General features: G+C 44.8%; 1 protein-coding gene across 3 annotated transcripts in view; it reads left to right on the forward strand.

The window, feature by feature from the left end:
• The window catches only part of LIPE (lipase E, hormone sensitive type), a 76,847-nt gene that overhangs the window by 50,604 nt on the left and 6,948 nt on the right, over positions 1 to 19,295 (forward strand). For all 3 annotated transcript variants that reach the window (XM_033962496.1, XM_033962498.1, XM_033962497.1), the window contains 3 exons: positions 1,692 to 1,919; positions 11,106 to 11,258; positions 13,747 to 14,156. In XM_033962496.1, coding sequence (XP_033818387.1) covers positions 1,692 to 1,919; positions 11,106 to 11,258; positions 13,747 to 14,156 — 791 coding nt within the window. The remainder of the gene's footprint in view (positions 1 to 1,691; positions 1,920 to 11,105; positions 11,259 to 13,746; positions 14,157 to 19,295) is intronic.

Consider the following 19,295-nt stretch of genomic DNA (forward strand, 5'->3'; position numbering starts at 1 on the left):
AAGTCTCCTCTTTTCCAGGGAGAACATCCCCAGCATTTTTAACCTGTCAGCGTATGACAATTTTTCCATACCTTTTATCAGTTTAGTTGCCCTCCTCTGCACTCCCTCGAGTACCGCCATGTCCTTCTTGAGGTACGGCGACCAGTATTGAACACAGTACTCCAGGTGCGGGCGCACCATCGCGCGATACAGTGGCATGATGACTTCCTTCGTCCTGGTTGTGATAACCTTTTTGATGATGCCCAGCATTCTGTTTGCTTTCTTTGAGGCTGTCGCACATTGTGCCGATGGTTTCAGTGATGTGTCGACCATCACCCCCAGGTCCCTTTCAAGGTTATTCACCCCTAGCAGTGTTCCCCCCATTTTGTAGCTGAACATCGGGTTCTTTTTCCCTACATGCATGACCTTGCATTTCTCTACGTTAAAACTCATTTGCCACTTTTTTGCCCAGTCTTCCAGTCTCGTTAGGTCCCTTTGCAGGTCTTCACAGTCTGCCGTGTTTCTAACCCTGCTGCAGAGTTTGGTGTCATCAGCAAATTTGATAACCTCACATTTCGTCCCTGTCTCCAGATCGTTAATAAATATATTGAAGAGTAGAGGTCCCAGCACCGACCCCTGTGGAGCTCCGCTCGTGACCCATTGCCAATTTTTCTATAAATTCACTTGTGGTGAGAATAGTTTATATGGAGTTTTGAGCAAACTGTTTATCTTATCAGGATTTTTCATATTAGAAAAAAAATTCTAATAAAATAAATTATATTGGCAACTTTTAGGTGATATTTAGTTTTAAGTGCAATTTAATAATTTCCCTATTATATTTGGTGCATCATAATATAGTGAATGGAGTTTGCTTTATTGTTAATGATATCTAAACTTATTAGTTTAATATAATAAATTATACACTCCTTTTGTAACTCTTCCTGCCTAACAAGTCTGGTGGGTAGCAGCCCAGCGTCATTTCTGGTAGGAGGTTAAGGGTTATTATATATCCTTATCGGTAAGGATCACACTTTTGTCTATTTATGGATTCTAAATGTTATTAAATTTTAAAAGGTCTTAAACATGGTGTATATTATGTACAAGGTGCAGTTTTGCAAAAGGTGCTAAATTGCTTGTTCTTTCTTAAGAGAAATCAATCCCTAATGGTACTATGCATGCACAGTAGCGGCAGGGGGGAAGGCATGCACTGCTATTTCTAGATAAGAATGAAGTGGTAAGGTTATGCATGGGTATGTGTGCATGCATGGTACCATTAGGGATTGATGTCTCTTAAGAAAGAAGCAGAGTTCATTAGGGAAAGGGAATGGGACTTGTATACCGCCTTTTTTGTGGTTACACATTCAAAGCGGTTTACATATTTACAGGTATTTATTTGTATCTGGGGCAATGGAGGATTAAGTGATCTTGCTCAGGGTCACAAGGAGCAGTGCTGGGATTCGAACCCCCAACCTCAGGGTGCTAAGGCAGCAGCTCTACCACTAGGTTCACTAAGGTATGCAGAATGTGCTTACATGGGAGCTCACTGGATCTTACCCAAAGAGACCCCAGCATTTGTTGAAATTATTGGAGCTCTACAGAAATCTATTGGTGCCTTGGTCCAGCGTTCCCATGCACATCTCTGCCTTGCAAACATGAGTGCATGTCTGTGTGTGCCTTTGTCTGACTTTCCCTTAATGCTTTCCTTCCTACAGGAGCTACAGGAGAGCGGATCTGTCTGGCAGGTGATAGTGCTGGAGGAAATCTCTGTATCACAGTGTCTATGCGAGCTGCCTCATATGGCATTCGCATGCCAGATGGGATCATGGCTGCATATCCAGCAACTTTACTTCAAGCTACAGCATCACCCTCACGTCTGCTGACACTCATGGATCCACTACTCCCCCTCAGTGTTCTTTCTAAGTGCCTCAGTGCTTATGCAGGTAACAGGAGATGCCCCTACTCTCAGCAAGTGTCCTCTCCAACTAACTTAGGGGATTGTTCTTTAATCGGGCTCCCCCTTTAGGTAATCTAGTGCTGCATGGTGAAAGTCCATAATGGCATCTGGGTGCCCGGATTCTGTTATAAAATATTATAACAACCTGGCATTGGCATTCCTACAGTGGGTGGGTACAAGAAGATTCTCCCTAAGTGATTGGATGTCTCAACTCATCCCCCTGCTCTCTGTACCTTTTAACCTTCTTTTAGTTATTTGCTGGCAGCAAGCAGTGACTTGTACTCACTGCTTCTATTGGTCCCAAACCTTCCCTCTGTTTTTCCACCTATACGGAAACAGGAAGTTGAATCAGAGGGAAGCTCAGGATCCACACAATTGTGAGACACTGCTTACTGCTGGCAAAGAATTGAAGGGTTAAAAGATATGGAGGGGCGGGGGTTGGAGTTGAAGATGTTGAAATTAGAGAATGACACAGTGACAAAATTCATCACCGTTCCCGTCCCCGTGGATAACCGCGGGAAATAATTCCATGTAATTTTGTAGTGTCTATTTCAACCTCAGTCCTTCTACCCCAGCATTCTTCAACGCAAATCTTGAGGGTCAGTGGTTGTGGCCATTCATACTCTGATTCTTCCCTCTCTCCTTAAAAAATGACATGAAGATGGTTTCCCGCAGTTATCCGCGGGGACGGGAACGGGGATTAATTTTTTTCACCGTGTCATTCTCTAGTTGAAATGTCTGCTGGAAAGGGGAGGAAGGAGAGACACTGGTAGACTTCACCTGGCAAGGCTTGGGGAACTGCTCTACTGTACAAAATGGAGGATTAGGGTGGTAGCCCCTCAGGTTCTATACTCTTCTTCTGCCACGGCCTGACTTTGGATATGAACTAAATAACAATTGTAACCCAACTCCTAGAGATGGAAAACATGGCCCAAGGCACTTTCACTCTTATCAGATAAAAGGAGGGACTAGAAAAGTTATTGACATGAATGGTTGGTGAGCAGGGTTCTGTTCTGTGTGTGAGAGAAAGAGAGAGGTGACAGGCACCTGGAATAGGGAGAGAGGGATTGGATGTGCAAGAGGAGGAGCAGTGTCCTTCACATTCAGATCTTCTCTCCAGATCCTCCATTTCTATCTCTTCCCTATCTCTCCACTTCTCTGTCCAAAACCCTTTTCAAGAAGAAATATTTTCTGAGTCTACCCTCCTCCCTTTGATCTTTTGTAGTGCATTCTTTCCTCTCAAATAGGTTAGTTTGTTGGGATGGCTCAGTAGTAGTATCGTACCAAGCAGAAGGTCCCCAGTTCCATATTGGTTATATGTCTTCAAGAATGGGACAATTCATCATGGGATGTTTCATCGCAGCTGCGCTAAATTGTTCCATGAGTTTATGAACTGGAAGCCTCAGGCAAACAAGCTCTGCAGGGCTCACTTTGCTGATTGCCATAATGTTTCTTCCTCGCACCCAATCTCTTAAATAAAACATCAGAATTTGTGCAGTCCTCTCCAGTATCAAATTCTAAGCACCCTCCTTTCCGTCCTTGAATCCCCCTCACCATGCACTTGTAACTCCAGCAGCCTGTCAAGGATTTCTGTTCAATCACTGTTGTGGTCAGCCTTAATTAAAGATCCTTCTTCCTGGTACCTCCTATTTGATAGCATCACTCTTCACGATTCTCATTTCCTTCTGTGACAAAATGGAAGTGATGGGAAGGACAAGTGCGGGGTTTTGGCTTGGAATATCCAAAGCACTTCAGTGCTGGAATAGATGGTGGGAATCACCCCCCTAAATGCAGAATAAGATGGATTGCGGACATGAAGGAGAGGGGGAGGGAAGAATTTTATTTGGGCGGATTGCATTGCCCCCAAACACTGAATTGACCGACCATGGGGAGGGGAGATTGTTTGGGTTTTTTTATACCATGTTCATCACGGCACGATTCATGGGACAGTATTGAAACAGCTGTGATGAAACAACCGCGATGAATCGTTCTAGAGTCATCTCTCCATGTACATCCCAGCATCTCTCTGTCTACTGCCTTATCACACTGTTTGTTACCACTATCATGACCATACTGAGACCTCAGTTGGTATATATTGGTATTTCATCACACATATATAGTGTTTTTTGGATTTTTACTACTCAAGTGAATGTTTCTGGATTGCCCCCTCCCCCCCAATTGAATCTTAGCTGCTAAGTATCCAGTGGCCACTCGGGCTTTCTTCAATCACTGCTCCCTCAGTGACTTAATTTGTAAGTGCCATTGCTGGTAATCCACTGTGAGATTTAAGGTGGATTACCAGCAATGGTACTTATAAATTAAGTCACTAATGTCAGTTTTGTGGGGGGTTACCAGTATTAATGTATGCATTGCAGAGTCTGAATAGGCATATATTGGAAGGTTTTTTTTATACCAATGAAGTAAACTCCCCCATTAATTCCAATCTCTATAATAAGAGTGAAAGTTGGATTCTGAGGTTATTTCCTCCCTTTTGTCTTTCATATTCTCTGGCATACTGTATTCTGTTTGACTATTTGAATGTTCTTATGCAAACTCGCTCTATTCCTGGACAAGTGGGTTATTCATCTTCAGTCACAAGACTGCTTATAGGAAGCCTCATTTACATAATTTTTTAGACCTTCCCCTCTTACCTCAGGACTGCTCTCAGGTATTCAGTTGCTTTCCTACAAGCAAGACTGTAGGAGCTAGTCTTTTCTGCTCGTGTTTATTTTTTTCTTCTGAGCAGTATTTTTTTTATGCATTTTGCATCTTTGTGCTGCAGAGGTTCCCTGCGGGGACAGATCTGGCTGCAGGAGATCACAGACTGATGGATGTAGTCTGTCTCCAGAGAGTTGGTTGCCTAGCAGTGCACCTTCTAACAGCCTGCACCTTCAGATCGGGATTCAGGGTCCTTTCACTTGGGAGTTGGCTCATCCCAAGTTTGTCCGCTAATGGGTTTGAGCGCAGGCTGCTTGGCTATGTGGAGGTACGCCCGGGATCAGAGCCAACCTCATTCCTCCACCAGGTTGTGTTCACAGGGTGTCCATTGGTGGTAGAGGCCCCAGCCACTGGAATCGGGCCAATGGGGTAGTCAGAAGTCCAGTTTGCATGCTTATTGAGGCAAAGGATTTCCCTGACTGCTGTTTCAGCTTCCAGCATCACATGGCACAGTGAGTATAGAGCTGACAACCTGTTAGAGCGATTTTTAGGGGGGGTCTTCAAAAGTGGGTTTTGGCATGTTTGGGAGTTAGCCCTAGTCACCCCACCCCTAAAATCCTAAATGTGCCTTGTTTTGGTGGTTCCTTTGCTTTTCCAAGTTATTTTTGTTTGAAAACTGCACCCACAGTGACCATCTTCAATTTTCCTGATTTGGATTTAGTTATTTCATGTCTCTGCAAGCTTCGTTTTTGCAAGAAAACTACTCAGATGGACTCTCCAGGGCAGGATGCTTCAGATTTATGCCCTGTTTACGGTGGATGGCTGTGTGACGATCAGCTGTGCTCCACGGCGTGGAAGGGGGAAGAGTTTTCTCCAGCTCAAGTCCCCTCGACCCTTTTAGAGGGTCTTGACACTCACTCCAGCCAGAGCCCCTCTGAAAAAGGCGAAATGGGGCCCCCATGGATAGTGCATTTGCAGTGCTAGTGAAATATGGCTGGGATTCATAACATAACAGCAATCGGCTTACTGTAGGACCATTTACAAAAAGTAAGATGTACAATTAGATGGAAAGTTAGTTACCCAAATATTTGACAAATAAGTGTATTTTTAAATGCCTCATAAATTCCAAGTAAGAACTGAAGGACATAATCAAATGATCCAAATCCTTGTAGATAGATGAGATAGCCTTATGGTTCCATCTGGAAAAGGTGGCTTTGTATGTTGGCCAGCCTGGGCAGGACCCACCAGTACGAACAGGTGGTTTGAAATCCGAAACTCATTCAGGACCTCCAAATACCACAACAAGAACCTGCGAACATTCAACGACAACAACATACGGCCCTATTTACTTGAACCGGAGTGAATGAAATAAAAATTGGACCTCCTGGCTGATGTGGGAACTAGAGACCACTTTTGGAAGAAAGGAGGGAACAGCTTGCAGAAACACGCTGGTGTCTGGAATCCTTCAGAAAGGAACCCTGCAGGAAAAAGTATGAAGCTCAAAAAGTCTGTGGGCTGGAGATATAGCCACCAGGAAAACTGTCTGAACAGGAATATCCAACAAAGATGCCCACTCCCAAGGCTCATAGAGCTGTCGAGCCAGGGACCAAGGCATGGCTGCAAACTGGAAATGATGATGCAGCATATGGAACCACAGGTAACATCTGTGCTCTGTAAAGATGGGGGTGTGAAGCTAAGCCGCCTTCAAGTCCAGGGAAGCCAAGACTTCCTCTGGATCCTCCGAAGTGATCATTGTACAGTTTCCATTCTGAAACCGCTTTGGGGTCCAGAAACAGTCTCCATACATCGTAGGCTCTCTTTGAAACGATGAAATAAAGCGAACATCTGCCGGAACCCAATTGGTGCTCCGGAATGGGCTCGATGGCCCCAATGATCAGCAACCTTTGGACAGCAGCGTCCACCCAGACTGCTCTCTCTGGTCTCCCTGCCAGGGAGTCTAGAAGGAGCTCTGATAGGAGTCGATGAAAGTCGAGCTCGTAGCTGCCCCTCAGGAAGGCCATAAGACATCTCCTCCAATCTGCTTCTCAGGGGTAGATGCAACTCTGAAGATTGAGGATGATGGGTGCCACCGAACACTGGTGAACTGAAAGGATTGTTGCCCAGAGGAGCCTCGATAATACTGATGGAAGCACCCAAAGGGGCAAAAAACTAGAGTGACCCAGACCCTGAGAGGACAGGGGCCTGCTGTTGGGCTTACATCTTGCATGGGCTTACGTCTTGCACATTGGCCATGAGGTCATCAAGACCCTTTCAATACAGCAAATTTCCCCAAAGCAGCAGTTTGCTTAGGGTCACTGTGTAGGATGAGTCACTGGACCACTGCTGGATCCACAACATCCTGCATGTCAAAATAGAATATGTCAACAGCTTGCTCACCACTCTAAAGAGCTCATACAAAGGCATCTGAGATTATAAAGAAGATACCTCGAAGCACAAAAGTGGCAGGATCATGGCGAAGCTTTGAACGGTAAGCTCTGGCCATAGAAGAAATCGCCACAGTCCTGAGGCTGCATAATAAAAAATTTTTAAAACTTTTTAAAGGACAAAATCCTTGGGTCCTGTGTTCTTGAGCACAATACCGCCATCACTAGGGAATCCACTCTCGGCGATGCCAGACGCTGAGTAAACACATCCGCCATTTGGAAGAGTTTTGACACGGCTCTTAGCCACTCGCAGAGGACCTTTTGGCACCTTCCAGGGATCCATAAGCATCCTTGCTAAGTCCAGATGATCAGGAATGAAGAAGACTGCAGCTTAGTGCTTCCCAAAAAAGAGCCTGCCGCTATTGCTGACTGCCCAACCTCCAAGTTTAATTCCTGGAGTGATTTGGTTATGAGCCCGCCCAAAGCTGCGGGCTTAAAGCACCACCACACCATGGAGACCTCTCCTTAGATCCAGAATCTCTCCCAGGTCTGGATCCTGAAACTTCCAAAGCCACCTTTTCCAGATGGATCCATAAGGCTATCTCATCTATCTACATTATTGCCAGTCAGGAACCTATTTTCAGTGGGGGCTCATTCTACTAAAGGTGTTTCCTACTCTTGAGCCATTTCGTCAGCAATCTCTTTGGAGGAGATTTGAAGGGCTGCTACCTGGTCCTCTTTGCATTCCTTTACTCAGTTTTCTAGGATCAATGTGGCAGCCAAGAAGGGTGCTGCTTTGATTCCACCCTGACTCTACGGGACTGGTCTGTTACGTCCCATTTGTCCAGGAATAGTGTGGGATTGTACATGAACAAAAAATTAGGTTCTTACCTCTACTAATTGTTCTTGTAAATCTACACTCTGTTCCTGGAACCCACCCTATAAATTGCTGATCGGCCGATCGTCTGCCTTGATGTGTACTGTTAAGCTGACCTTATGATTGCTTGACTAGCCTTTTGTGAGAGTACCATCCAAATGTATTCTGTACTTCAAGTTTGGGGTCCCCAGAGGTAGCACCCTTTCCGTTAGCACATGCTGTGTCTCTTTATATCACGGTTTCAGGTTTATGATGTTTGATAACCTGTTTTCAATTGTTTGTGTTTATTATGAAATTTCATGTTATGAGCAGATTAGACTTACTTGTTGGGGAATTTCCCCATACTCCTCCCTTTTTGTCTGTGTCTACAGGTGACTGACTGCTTTTCTATGAACTGAGTACCTGAGGGCACTCCTGAGGTAAGAGTGGCGGGTCTAAAAAATTATGTAAATGAGGCTTCCTAGAAGCAGTCTCATGCATAACCCACTTGTCCAGGAATACATTCTGGATTTACAAGAAAGAAGATTAGCAAAGGTAAGAAAGTAAGTGAAGGATATCTTAGGTTCTCATTTATACCAATATTACTATAAGCTTTTAAACATTGCCAGTTACTACATAATTCTTCATTCAGTCATGAACACTGCCACCTCATCTCTTTTAGGAACTTTGCCTACAACTGCCGATCTTGAATCTTATTTTGCAAATAAAATCCAACAATTATAGAATTCTCACACCCTTCTTGTCTGTTGCTGTATCAGCTCTTCAAATTAGCTTGCATGAACAACTTAATTCCTCTCCTTTATAGATCTTATTAGCACCTTTTCATCTTTTAAATGTGCCAAGTTTGCAAGGTATTCAGAAAGCTATTAGAAAAATGAAATTGAGAATTGTTCCATATGACCCAATTCCCATAGGAATGGTAGGTGATTTTGAACCACTGTTCCTTCCCTACATACATAGGGTCCAATGCTCAATGCAATCTGGACTTGGGCCACGATTCACAGATTTAGCGACGATCGTTGCTACCCACCCGAATCACTAAATGGCCCACCACATGTTTTTCCCCATTTTCTGATCCGATCTGATCCAACCCAACCCATGCAAATGAATAAAACCCCATACAAAATAGCCAAGCGATTGATTCACTAACATTTGCTTGGCTATTTTGCATCAGGTTTTACAATCCTAAAACCTGACTGCTGTAGACCCGTCAGTAACTGTGTCACCGACAGGTCTGCCCGTTTTTTGACAGATCTGCCTGTTTGTTTTTATTCATTTTTTTTTTCCATAGCACAGATATTTTACGTTTATTACACACACAAAATATCTGCCCCATAAAAAAAAGAATAAAAAACAAGCAGACTTGTCAAAAAATCCCTCCCCTGGCACGTGGCGACCCAGAAATGGCAAGAGGAATGCCCACTCCCTCTTGCCATCAGCCCCTCCTCCCTCCCCCCCTGCCCAACGGCGAACACCCCCGCACCATGCCGAAATGGCAGGAGGATGCCCACTCCCTCCTGCCGGTCGGGTCTCATTGCTGTCACTCCCCTCCCCTTCCCCATACTTTAGTTGGAAGTAGGAGGGGTGCTCAGTCCCTTCTGCTCCTCCGCCAGCCACCCATCAGCAATGCTGGCCTTAGGCCCCACCCTGGTGCATCATGTGATGTATGGGCAGGGGTCTAAGGCCCTGATTGGCTCAGGCTCTTCCCTTGGGAGGGGCCTGAGGTGCCTGAGCCAATCAGGGACTTCCTTAGGAAGGAGTCTAAGGAAGTCCTTGATTGTCCAAAACAATGGGGTTGTGTGGCAGCGGGAGAGAATGGGCATCTCTCCTGCTGTTGTGTTTTTAGTTTTTTTATCTGCACATGTACCCATTGCTATCACAAATGATGGGCACATGCAAACTTAGCGAATCTTTGCTACTCTTTGCCAACCTCATTTACATGAGCATTTTTGGGAGAATGACTCACTTTTTTAAATTCGATAGCAGCCCATCGTTTTTTTAATGTATGCCATTTTGATAGCTTTCGAGCTTGCAAATAGTATGTAATATAAAATAAAAATATAATCTCCAGTTTATTAGCATTTTTTATTTTTAAGCCCCTGAAAACCTAAATGTTGAAAAAAGTGTGCATAGAAACATCAACAGCTTTATATGTAGACATGCACATACCAGTATTCTCTGGAATGCTTTCAGATTCCTTGTTTTTATTACCAATTGGAGATGGTGAAAATCTTTTCTTTTTCCACTTGTGTGCTCAAACTCCAGGGTTATATGGGTTTTATTGTTGTATAGATCTAGAGTATCTCCTTTAATTTCCATCTTACCAAACCCAGAACATACAATGTGTTGCTAAGATGAGTGCTAATCCCTAATTGACTCCCTTTTGTTCAGTACAAACTGCAGTATAAGAACATAAAAGTAGCCATACTGGGTCAGACCAATGGTCCATCCAGCCCAGTATCCTGTTTTCACAGTGGCTAATCCAGGTTTCAAGTACATGGCAAAAACCCAATCAGTAGCATCATTCTACACTACCGATCCCAGGGCTATCCTTGAATGCCATATCTTTCTATCACAAATCTTTTCCAGTCTGGAGCTACCAATTCTGGGACTATTTTATTTAACCTTGCTGCCAAAATAGCCACCAAGACCATAACATCCAGATTCAACAGTGATACTAATTGATAATGCATAGGTCATTTCCCTTTTTTAGGCTCTGTGCTCTCTCTATAATATCTAAGCATGAATCTCATCCGATCTTATTTCTTTATGCACTCTCAGTTTTGCCAGTTCTATATAAACTACCTCTGTTAGTGATATGGCACCTAGCCCATTATCATATCTCTACCAATAATTGGTAATCTTTCCTCAATGTATGCTCTGAATGCTGAACAGAATTATTTGACCATTTTTTTGCCTCATAACCCTTCACACATTCCTCTTTTTTTCTTCTGACCTTTGCCCTTCCTTTTTTCACAAACATACCCAGGAAAAAAGTCCTTTCAAATCCTTTTTCCACCTTGCCTTCTTTGCCATACTAACAACCTTTTCTGCTTTGTGAAATAACTGTACCTTTGAGTTGTTTGTGGGAAACTGAGAGCGGTAGGCTTGATGTGTACTTGGCATTAGTACACACCTGATTTGTGAATGTGCATGATCAGAGGTGTGTTGGGAGGGGAAAGTGTCAGGGTTGGATGGGTGCGACTCTGTAACATGCTACTACTGACCTTTTGGGATCCGCTTACTTCTGCAGGTACTGATCCTATGCATACCGAGAACCTGGATGCACAAAAGCTGAACACCATGAGCCTGGTGAAGCGGGACACATCACTTTTGTTCAGGGACTTGCGACAGAGTGCTTCTGCTTGGATAAGCTCTTTTCTGGAAGCCAAGAGAAACAGCACAGGTATGCCATAGACCCTCCCCCCCATCCCATTAAAACAGCCCACCTCTATCACTGTTGCCCATTCTTTCACCTGCCCACCCTAACCCCTTTCTGTTCCTCTCATTCACACGTCTCTACTCTCAGTCTTAGTCTTGTCTCTGCAGTGAGAAGTCGCCTGTGGGCGTGCCTCAGGCGACCATTGGCCTTTCTGATGCGTTTCCTGCGTATTGAGAAGCAGCCCACCATTACTAACATTCTGACTTCTGGTAGGATGTAGCTCCATCATAACTCGCCGCATGCTCAATGTGCCTCATAATGCTGCTTCTCCTTTGGTGGATGGTGCAGCTGCTCCATGAAGCATGTGACGCACTCCCAGCTTGGTCTTTGGGAACCAGCATGCCTGTTGCATGGCTCATCCGATTAAAACCCATTGGTTGTTCCTTGTATTTGCAGATTTGGTGCTATAGGTATGGCTACTTCCTCTTAATGATTTATTTTGCTTATTCACCCCCCCCCCCAAAAAAAAAAAGACTTGTTTTTAGCTCTGTTTTTTATAATTATATAATTTTTTTTTATTTTTTTATTTTAAGCCATCTTGGAGGTTGGAGCTGTCTAGCATATTACTTAGCATTATCAAATTAAATTATACTGTGGAAGAACTATATAAAACAGTGGTCTCAAACTCGCGGCCCGGGGGCCACATGCGGCCTGCCAGGTCCTATTTTGAGGCCCTCGGTATATTTATCATAATCACAAAAGTAAAATAAAACCGTTTTGATCATATGTCTCTTTACCTATAAATTACAATATTATTATTAAGACTTAGCCAAAAGGAAAGATTTATAAACTATAAAGAGTTTTACTTCATGCAAAATTTTCATTTCTTTAATAAGAAATTAACTATTCTTTCTGCGGCCCTCCAAGTACCTACAAATCCAAAATGTGGCCCTGCAAAGGGTTTGAGTTTGAGACCACTGATATAAAACTATCAAAAATAGTTACTAACACTTAATGAATCTATTAAGAAACTATGCTGGGAATTTTCAATTTTTTTTCCAATAATGAGATCAAATAAATAATAAGCAATTCAGAGAGCCAGACCAATGAATGTTGCCCCATGCAGGCAATGCACTTATGCTCCATGCACACGTCCCAGCATTGTGAAAATAAGTGAGTCAATAAAATATAATCTAACATTAAAAAAAAGTTTGTGTCTTGATAGTTGACTAATTTTATTTCATTGTGACAGCCTTCAATAAGGAAACACAATTTGTATTATAATGATTCTTAGGGCTCCTTTTACGAAGGTGCATTAGCGAAAATCTACCGCCTGCTCAAAAGGAGGCGGTAGTGGCTAGCGCGCACTATTCCGCATGTTAAGGCCCTAATGCGCCTTCGTATAAGGAGCCCTTAGGGATAGTAGCATAGGGGTCCTTTTACTAAGGCACGCTAAATGCTAACTCATCCATGGACGCGTTAGCATTTAGCGCACGCTAAAATGACTAGCGTGCCTTAGTAAAAGGACCCATAGTAAATGACGGCAGATAAAGACCCGGATGGTCCATCCAGTCTGCCCAACCACAAACACTCTCTATAAATTAATGATTTAATTTAAATTGTTCTTTTTCTTAGATATTTCTGGGCCAGAAACCTAGTAAGCAGCAATGTAAATATCAATGAGTGAAAATCACTCCAACCACTTATCTTTGAACCACTTGTTATTTATTCTGGTCACATTATGAAAACACTGAAAATTCCCGACACATTTTCTTAATAGCTTTATTAATTGTTAGTAATGGCTTTGGACAGGTTTACATGTAGGTGAACTAGTTTATCTATATTAGCTGCATTGTTCCCCCGTTGGGTTCAAGTGCAGTTCAAGTTAAATAATAATCATGTAGCACACTGCAGTTTCCTCAGCTGAGACAAAGCCTGTCTGCAGAAGAATGCAAAACACAAAACCATGGGGCATGCTGGGTGTGAATAAAGAATTCAGCACATTGCTGCTGCCTGCATGTGTTTAATGGCAGGCACTCTCTCCCCTCCAAGAGGGTCTTAAAGTTCACAAGTACTGCTTTTCATGAATTGATACACACTCGTAATTTTATGTTGTTTTTTGGTGTTTTTTACCTCTTGTGAACTACTTTTGGGTGATATTAGAGACAATATATTAAATTGAAATCATAGGCAGTTACTAATTCTCAGTCATATACACACTGGCAGCCTCCTCTTTGGAGAATAGGTAGGATAAAGACCAGTCTTTGCTCATATACATGTGCACTGCTTGCATGTGTGTTCACTTAGCTTCTTAGGGCTTAAGGGAATGGAGTAACGGGGCAGATTTTCTCACACACACATATGTACTCTGAATAACATAGATGTATTTGTACATATATAACACATGCATCAGTATGCACACACAATCTCGGGGCCACCAAGAATGGATGGAAGAGACCAGGGCAATGAATACTTTCTGTACATGTGACAGCTTTCCATGCTTGGCTTTCAGATACTGTAAGGCAAAGCGTATCAGAAGCCGCCTTTAGTGAGGACCCACTTCTCTGCTGTACCGGCACTACAAAGAGCAAAACATGCCAGGATTTGGGGAAGCATGCCAATGTGGACAGTGAGGAGCATGCTGTGGAGTCACAGGATGCCCCTGATGAACAAAAGGGCCTGGAAGTCAACTTCTTCCTGAGCAAGGAGAGTGAAGGCGAGAAGGAGACTCTTACGCAACAGACAAACAGTGAGAACAGTATTCCACTCCTGGATTTCCCTGAGGGTTTTGAGCCACTGCGCTCTGATCAGCCTGCTGCCGACCTTAAACTGCAAACATCTCCTATTGTCAAGAACCCATTCATGTCACCACTACTTGCACCTGACAGTATGCTGAAGGGGCTGCCGCCTGTCCACATTGTGGTAAGTGTCTGGGGAGAGCTCAGGGATCGGTGAGGAGTTCACCCCATAAGAACTGGGGAGAAGAGAGAAATGAGACCTAAGAGGAGGATATCCCATGCGTATTGTTTCTGCTGAGGAATAGGGAGTAGGATAGTCATGGAAAACATCTCACTTGGGGAGGGAAAGGAAAGCTAGAAGTCCTGTATATATCAAACAGAAATAGTTATTATCCCAGGACAAGCAGGCAGGTATTCTCACTAGTGGGGGTGACGTCATCCAACAGAGCCCCGATGCGGACATCTCATAAGCATACTTGCTTGTAGAAATTTTTAGAAGTTTCGAGTTGCCCACACCGCGCATGCGCGAGTGCCTTCCCGTTCAATGCACCGGGTGCGTCTCCTCAGTTCTTACTCTTCCACGGAGCTGAGAAGTCCGTCTTCAACTCTCTGCGCGAAGTCCCTTCACTTGTGCCTTCTGTGTCCGCAGTTTTGAATTTTATGTGCTCATTATCGTTGGTTCACGTTGCGTTTTCTTGTTTTTTCCAAAAAAAAAAAAATTTTGTTCGTTCGACCGGGCAGGCCACGTGGCCGCGGCCCCGCGGCTTCGATCTTGCGGCGGAGCTCTTTCGGCCTATGTCCCGGTCTGTCACCGGTTTTAAAAAGTGTGTCAAGTGCCAGCGCGCGATTTCGTTGACGGACCCTCACCGACGCTGTATTCAGTTTCTCGGGCCTCAACATCTTCCGAAGTCGTGCCGGCCTTGCTCCACACTTACAGCACGTGCTTTTAAGCGTCGCTGCATCTTGTGGGAGTCGCTGTTCAGCATGGAGGCGTCGCCGGAGCTGCCTTCATCGCAGAGCGCCACACCTTCGACATCCGCTTCAACCTCTTCGGCCTTGAGTCTGCTCAAGCCTGCCTCGTTCGTGCCGGCTTCGACTCTGACACCTGCTGCGGTGCCTTTCGCTGTCTCCTCAGGTCAGGTAACGCAGCCTCCCATTCCTCCAGTGATGCTCAAGGTGCCCAAGGCTTCTAAGCCCAAGCCCCCTGGCGGCTGAATTAGCGATGTCCTTGCTGGAGGTCCCATTGCGGATGCGGATCCCTCTTTGCCGGCTTCGTTCCATGCCAGCTTCGTTCCATGGAGAAGAGATTTGTCGAGCTCTTTACTAAGATTGGGATGACGCTTCTCTCCCAAATTCGGCCTGGGCACACGGAAGCCTCCCGCGAGGTCAAGCCGCCTCCGGTGCCTCCTCGACGCACACTCTCGCTGCTGGGAGCCGAGTCTCGGCAAATGTCTGGTCTGGCTTCGGGGCATGCATCGCAAGGAGCAGAGTCTTTGCCCATGCCGTCGTCAATTCACTCGATGCATGGCGCTGAATCTTCCACCTTGCCTGGAGCAGAACCTTCCTCCTCGATGCCGAGCCTCGAGCCCTGGGGGGTGCCTCAAAGGGCTTCGTTTCAGCCTCCTCTGCTTTGATCCACTGCCTCCAGCCCCATCTACTCGCTGGATGCCTCGTCTGGGCCTCGCTCGCCTCGACGTTCAAGGCCTGCTTCTAGACACAGTTCGAGTCGTCGCTCGAGACATTCATCGAGGCATTCTTCGAGGCATGCCTCGCCTCGTCGTAAGCAGCCCTTTAGGGAGTTTTCACCGGATTACTCGCCTCCTCCTCCTATGCCGGAACTCGAGGACATTGTGGGATCGTTCTCTCCCTGCCAGATCAGGACGCCTCAACTTCATCGAGCCCGTCTCGAGGCCCGGCCCTGGCTGACCAATTATTTTTCTCATCTTTCCTGCGGCAGATGGCGGAGGATCTGGATATTACCCTGGATTCGGGTTCCAAGTTTTCTAAGGAGTATTTGGAGACGATGCATCTTCCCCCACCTCCTGCTGAGTCTCTCCGTCTGCCTCTCCATAAGCTTCTGGAACAGACCTTCATGAGATGTTTCAAGACCCCTTACTCCATCCCCGCTGTCCCCGGGAAGTTGGATGCCAGGTACCGCACGGTGCACCATAAGGGCTTCGACGGTGCACAGCTCTCTCACCAGTCCCTCTTGGTTGAGTCCTCCTTGAAGCGGTCTCATCCCTCCAAGGTCTATGCCTCCACTCCTCCTGGCCTGGAGGGCAAGACCATGGACAGATTTGGCAGGCGCATCTACCAGAACTCTTTGATGGCCTCTTAGAGTCCTGAATTATAGTTTTCATTTTGCGACCTACAAAATTCTACAAAAGTTTCTGCCATATTTAGACTCTCAGGCTCGCTTTGAGTACTCGGAAGTCCTGGCGTCGTTGTCCCAACTCCGCCTGCAGATGATGCAATCGTCTTACGACGCTTTTGAACTCTCTGCCAGAGCTGCTGCTTGTTCGGTGGCCATGCGACGCCTGGCGTGGCTCCGGACCATTGATATGGACCCGAATCTCCAGGACCAGCTGGCGAACGTTCCATGTGCGGGAGCAGACCTTTTCGACGAGTCCATCGAGGCGGCGACGGAGAAGCTGTCGAAACATGAAAAGTCTTTTCAATCTATTCTCCGCTCGTCCGTCTCGCCCGCCTATGATCTATCAGCGGCGTTACCCGCCGAAGCAGGCGCCCACCATCCGTCAACCTGTGAAGAGACTGCACCAGCAGAAGCCCCAACAAAAGCCTCAGCCTTCTGCTGTCCCCAAGGCTCCTCAGCCTTTTTGACTGTCTCGTAGGGAGCATAACTTCCATCGTTCTGCCCTCCCCGATTTTTCCCATCGGAGGTCGTCTCCATCATTTTTATCCTTGATGGACGACTATTACCACCGATCTCTGGGTCCTTTCCATCATAAGAGAGGGATACTCTCTTCAGTTCCATCAAGTTCCTGCAAAGGGACCTGGACAAGCTGGAAGAGTGGGCAAACAAATGGCAAATGCGCTTTAACGTGGAAAAATGTAAGGTCATGCATATAGGGAAAAAGAATCCGTTGTTCAACTACAAATTGGGGGGGGCATTGTTGGGAGACAGCGGTCTTGAGAGGGATTTGGGTGTGCTGGTGGATGCATCACTGAAGCCATCTGCACAGTGCACAGCAGCCTCAAAAAAAGCCAACAGGATGCTGGGCATCATAAAGAGGGGCATAACAACCAGGACGCGGGAAGTCATCATGCCATTGTATCGAGCGATGGTGCGTCCACATCTGGAATACTGCGTTCAATATTGGTCGCTATATTCCCTACGGTTAGAAGAATCTCCTTCCCCTTTTAAGGAAGGAATAACTTCTTCTTCCCCCCAATCATTGTCATTATCTGGTCTGGAGGTTTCAGGACAATCCCTGGGGCAAGCTAAAGAACTAACCCCAGTGCAGATGATTACTGGGCAAAGCTCGGACGTTCTCCCCAAGGATAAAGTGATCACTTTAAATGATGTTTGGCTTAGCATTAACAGAATAGAGTCATCTTTACAAAAAACCGTTTTGAACTTATGTCAATTTTCATCTGATGTAACTGTGAAAATTAAAGAACAAGATAAAAAAATTGGAGAAACAGCTGTAAAGGTTGAAAAGTTAGATCAGGCAGTAGGTAATTTACAAGCCAGTGCTGTTTCTAATATAAAGGATAGTATGATGATACATGCTAAATTAGAAAAAATGGAAAATGCTATTAGAGTTAAGAATCTTCGCTTGTTAAATTTTCCAATCACACATTACCTCTCTTCAATGGAACTCTTGAGAATGTATTTGAGGGAAATATTACATTATAATAAAGTGGAGACCTTTGAGGTCGAAAATTTATATTACATCTCAAGAGATTCCAAAGAAAAGGTAGATGAAGGTGGAATGGATAGAATAGTATCACCTGAGAGTTTGAATGTATCACAGTTTTTGGAGTCATCTAAAGACATAATTGAGAAACGAGCAACTCTTCTCGTGACCTTTAAGACAGAGCTTGAGAAGCAAGATATCTTGAAATTATATTTCCTGAAAAAGCAAGAGATGTTTTGTGGTCAACGGGTGATAATTTTTCCAGATGTCTCTAGACAAACCCAGTTTAAGAGGAAACAGTTCCTTCAGCTAAAGCCAAAGGTTTTGGCAGTCGGAGCTACTTTCTTTTTAAAATTTCCATGTAAATGCCTGATTTCATATGAAAGTGATAAATATGTGTTTTTTGAGCCAGCCCAGGTGGAAGATTTTATTAAAGAGAAACCTTTGTTGAAAGTTTAAATTTCTAATATTTAGTTTATTTTTGGAGGATGATGTATAATATATATAAAAGCCATTTGCCTGTTCCTAGATAGTAGATAGAAAGATTTGCTTTGATGTTTTATTAGTACTGGCGATCAGCTTTAATGTGGACTAGGATATAGTTGTATTAGTTTCCTTATATATGATGTTAATTCCCGTTTGGGAATTTACATTTGTTCTATTTGTGTTCATTCATGTAGGTTTGTTACTAAGATATTGTAATGAATAATCTAATAAATATAAAATAAAAAAAATAAAAAAAAAAAACAATATTGGTCGCTGTACCTCAAGAAGGACATGGCGGTACTTGAGAGAGTCCAAAGGAGAGCAATCAAACTGGTAAGAGGGCTGGAACACTGCCCATACGCCGAGAGGTTGGATAGGCTGGGGCTCTTCTCTCTGGAAAAAAGGAGGCTCAGGGGAGATATGATAGAGACCTTCAAGATCATGAGGGGCATGGAGAGGGTGGATAGGGACAGATTCTTCAGACTGAAGAGGACAACAGGTACGAGGGGGCATTCGGAGAAACTGAAGGGAGATAGGTTCAAAACAAATGCAAAGAAGTTTTTTTTCACCCAAAGGGTCGTGGACACTTGGAGTGATCAGGTAGAGTACGGTACAAGGATTCAAGCAGGGATTGGACGGATTCCTGAGGGATAAAGGGATCGTGGGATACTGAGAGAGGTGCTGGGATGTATCACAGGTATAGAAAGCTAACCAGGTAATAAGTATAGAAACCCAACCAGGTCGTGCATGTGCAAGACTGGAGGGTTAGGACTTCGATGGGAAGCTAGGACTTAAATGGGAAACCAGGGTGGCAAGGGGACCCCATCTGGGGATTCAGACAGGTCTTGACCTGTTTGGGCCGCCGCGGGAGCGGACTGCTGGGCAGGATGGACCTGTGGTCTGACCCGGCGGAGGCATTGCTTATGTTCTTATGTCCTCCGGAACATCCTCCAAGA

Source organism: Geotrypetes seraphini, chromosome 11 (genome assembly GCF_902459505.1).
Source record: "Geotrypetes seraphini chromosome 11, aGeoSer1.1, whole genome shotgun sequence".
Taxonomy (NCBI): domain Eukaryota; kingdom Metazoa; phylum Chordata; class Amphibia; order Gymnophiona; family Dermophiidae; genus Geotrypetes; species Geotrypetes seraphini.